Source organism: Stegastes partitus, unplaced genomic scaffold, assembly GCF_000690725.1.
Source record: "Stegastes partitus isolate 25-593 unplaced genomic scaffold, Stegastes_partitus-1.0.2 Scaffold4299, whole genome shotgun sequence".
Taxonomy (NCBI): domain Eukaryota; kingdom Metazoa; phylum Chordata; class Actinopteri; family Pomacentridae; genus Stegastes; species Stegastes partitus.
The window spans coordinates 1-1,940 of NW_007582030.1; the positions used below are offsets into that span (position 1 = coordinate 1).

Here is a 1,940-nt window from a genome sequence, read left to right on the forward strand (position 1 = left end):
TGCAGTTGAGACATCTCAGGTTGAATTTAATGAGTAAGAAGAAAAGATATATTCAGTACCTGTTACCTGCATTTATCAGTCATGTACAATCCATAGCTTTTTAATTTGTAGCTCCACCTCTTTTGTTCTTTAAGCTTCAGCATTATGTGGTACTGTCCTAATAAAGTATCCTCTCAAAAAAAAAAAAAAGACACCATGGGTCATTTTTAGTTCATTTGATACAGGCTACAGTAAACTGGGGGAAAAAATGAAGATGGGGCTGTGTATGCTGCCTGACTCCTTGTTCTTGTTGCTGAAGATAATATTTTATGACCCAGGCTGTACGTCTGGAGTCGTCACATTTTCCAGAACTAATTAGAGACCGGTTAAAAAGCCCCACATGTGTAATAGAGAAGAATCTAAAACAAAAGTGCTCTAAAACTTTTACAAATCACTCTACATTTCCCAGTTTCCTCCTTGATGGGTTAAAATCTGAGATGGATATTAATGCCAACACTGTTTGCATGTTCATTTCGACATCCTATGTAAAGCAAAGTCTCCTGGCTTCACTCACCTACTTTCCCATTGGCTGGTGTGGCTGGCCTCTGCCACGCTGCTTCTAATAATACCTGGGTTGATGGATGCTATGGTTACTGTTACCTGGAGGAGGAAAGCTGTCATTGCAGCTTTTCTGTGATAGTGGAAATAAGATTGTTGTAGAGGTGGCTAAGGTTCTGAGACATATTTAGCACTGCTGTGTTGACGTCAGCTCGGGGTGATGAGATGCAGAGATCTTATTTATAGAACCTGTTGGAACAATGCAATGCTCCTCAAAAGTCACGAACCGCTAAAACTGTAAATGCATTTCACACTTAAATTACCCACATGCCTTTTTTTNTGTTAGGATTTTGTTCAACACATTAAAAACAATTTGATTCCTTGAGAACACCTCACTCTTGACGTTCACCTTCAGACTTTAAAATCTGTGCTATTTTCTCATTTCTCCCCTCTTGGGGTTGTAGGAGGTGAGCATCCAGTTTGTTATTTCCGGCCTCCTCCATGTTTACCAGCGGATGATTGACCGTGAAGAAGAGACACGCCTGTTTGTGACACATCCTGGAGAGCTCGTTGGTCACCTCGCCGTCCTGACCGGAGAGCCCCTCATATTCACCGTTAGAGCCCAGCGAGACTGCAGCTTCCTCTCCATTTCCAAAACCCACTTCTATGAGTCAGTGGACACATCCACACACCTAACCATGCAAGATAGAAGTGTACTGTTCTGGCCTTATAAAACATACTTTGCCTCAGAAAATTATTCTTTTTTTGAGTAATCAGAATGATCTGTGAGTTTTCTTTTAACTCCTTTTTTTGTTTGTTTGTTCCTCAGGATAATGCGCGTGGAGCCGAAAGTCGTGCTGAATGTTGCTCACACGGTGGTGAAGAGGATGTCCTCCTTTGTCAGACAGATAGACTTTGCTCTTGACTGGATGGCTGTGGAAGCTGGCAGAGCTGTTTACAGGTATCCTACTGATGACCTTGCAGATCTTGGTCAAATAGTTTTTTTTTAAAACACTGATGCAAGTTAACAATGAAGGTGACTAAATTCATAAATTTTATTTTGGTTCAGAGACTTGTTTGCAGCTGAACTGAAGTTATCCGTATTATTTTCAGACAAGGAGAGAAATCGGACAGTACTTTCATTGTGTTGAGTGGTCGACTGCGCTCTGTGATCATGAAGGAGGATGGCAAGAAGGAGCTGATAGGAGAGTATGGACGTGGAGACCTGATTGGAGTGGTAAGAACCGTAATCGTCTACTGGATGTAGACTGTGGGTATAAGCCTGCTTTTGTCCATGTATTTCCTGGCGTTCTCCTCCCCTTCTGCTATGGGCGTTAGTGTTTTTTAAATCCCCTATGCGCTGGGAAAAAAGTTTTGACCAAAATTTGGATTGTGCAGTCCAA

General features: G+C 41.8%; 1 protein-coding gene across 1 annotated transcript; it reads left to right on the forward strand.

The window, feature by feature from the left end:
• Positions 1 to 1,001: 1,001 nt before the first annotated feature.
• On the forward strand, positions 1,002 to 1,774 carry LOC103376392 (patatin-like phospholipase domain-containing protein 7; the record flags this gene model as incomplete). The annotated part of the gene is made up of 3 exons (XM_008306754.1): positions 1,002 to 1,207; positions 1,367 to 1,498; positions 1,651 to 1,774. Coding segments are annotated over 3 exons (462 nt in total), but the record flags the coding sequence as incomplete, so codon positions are not given.
• Positions 1,775 to 1,940: the final 166 nt, after the last annotated feature.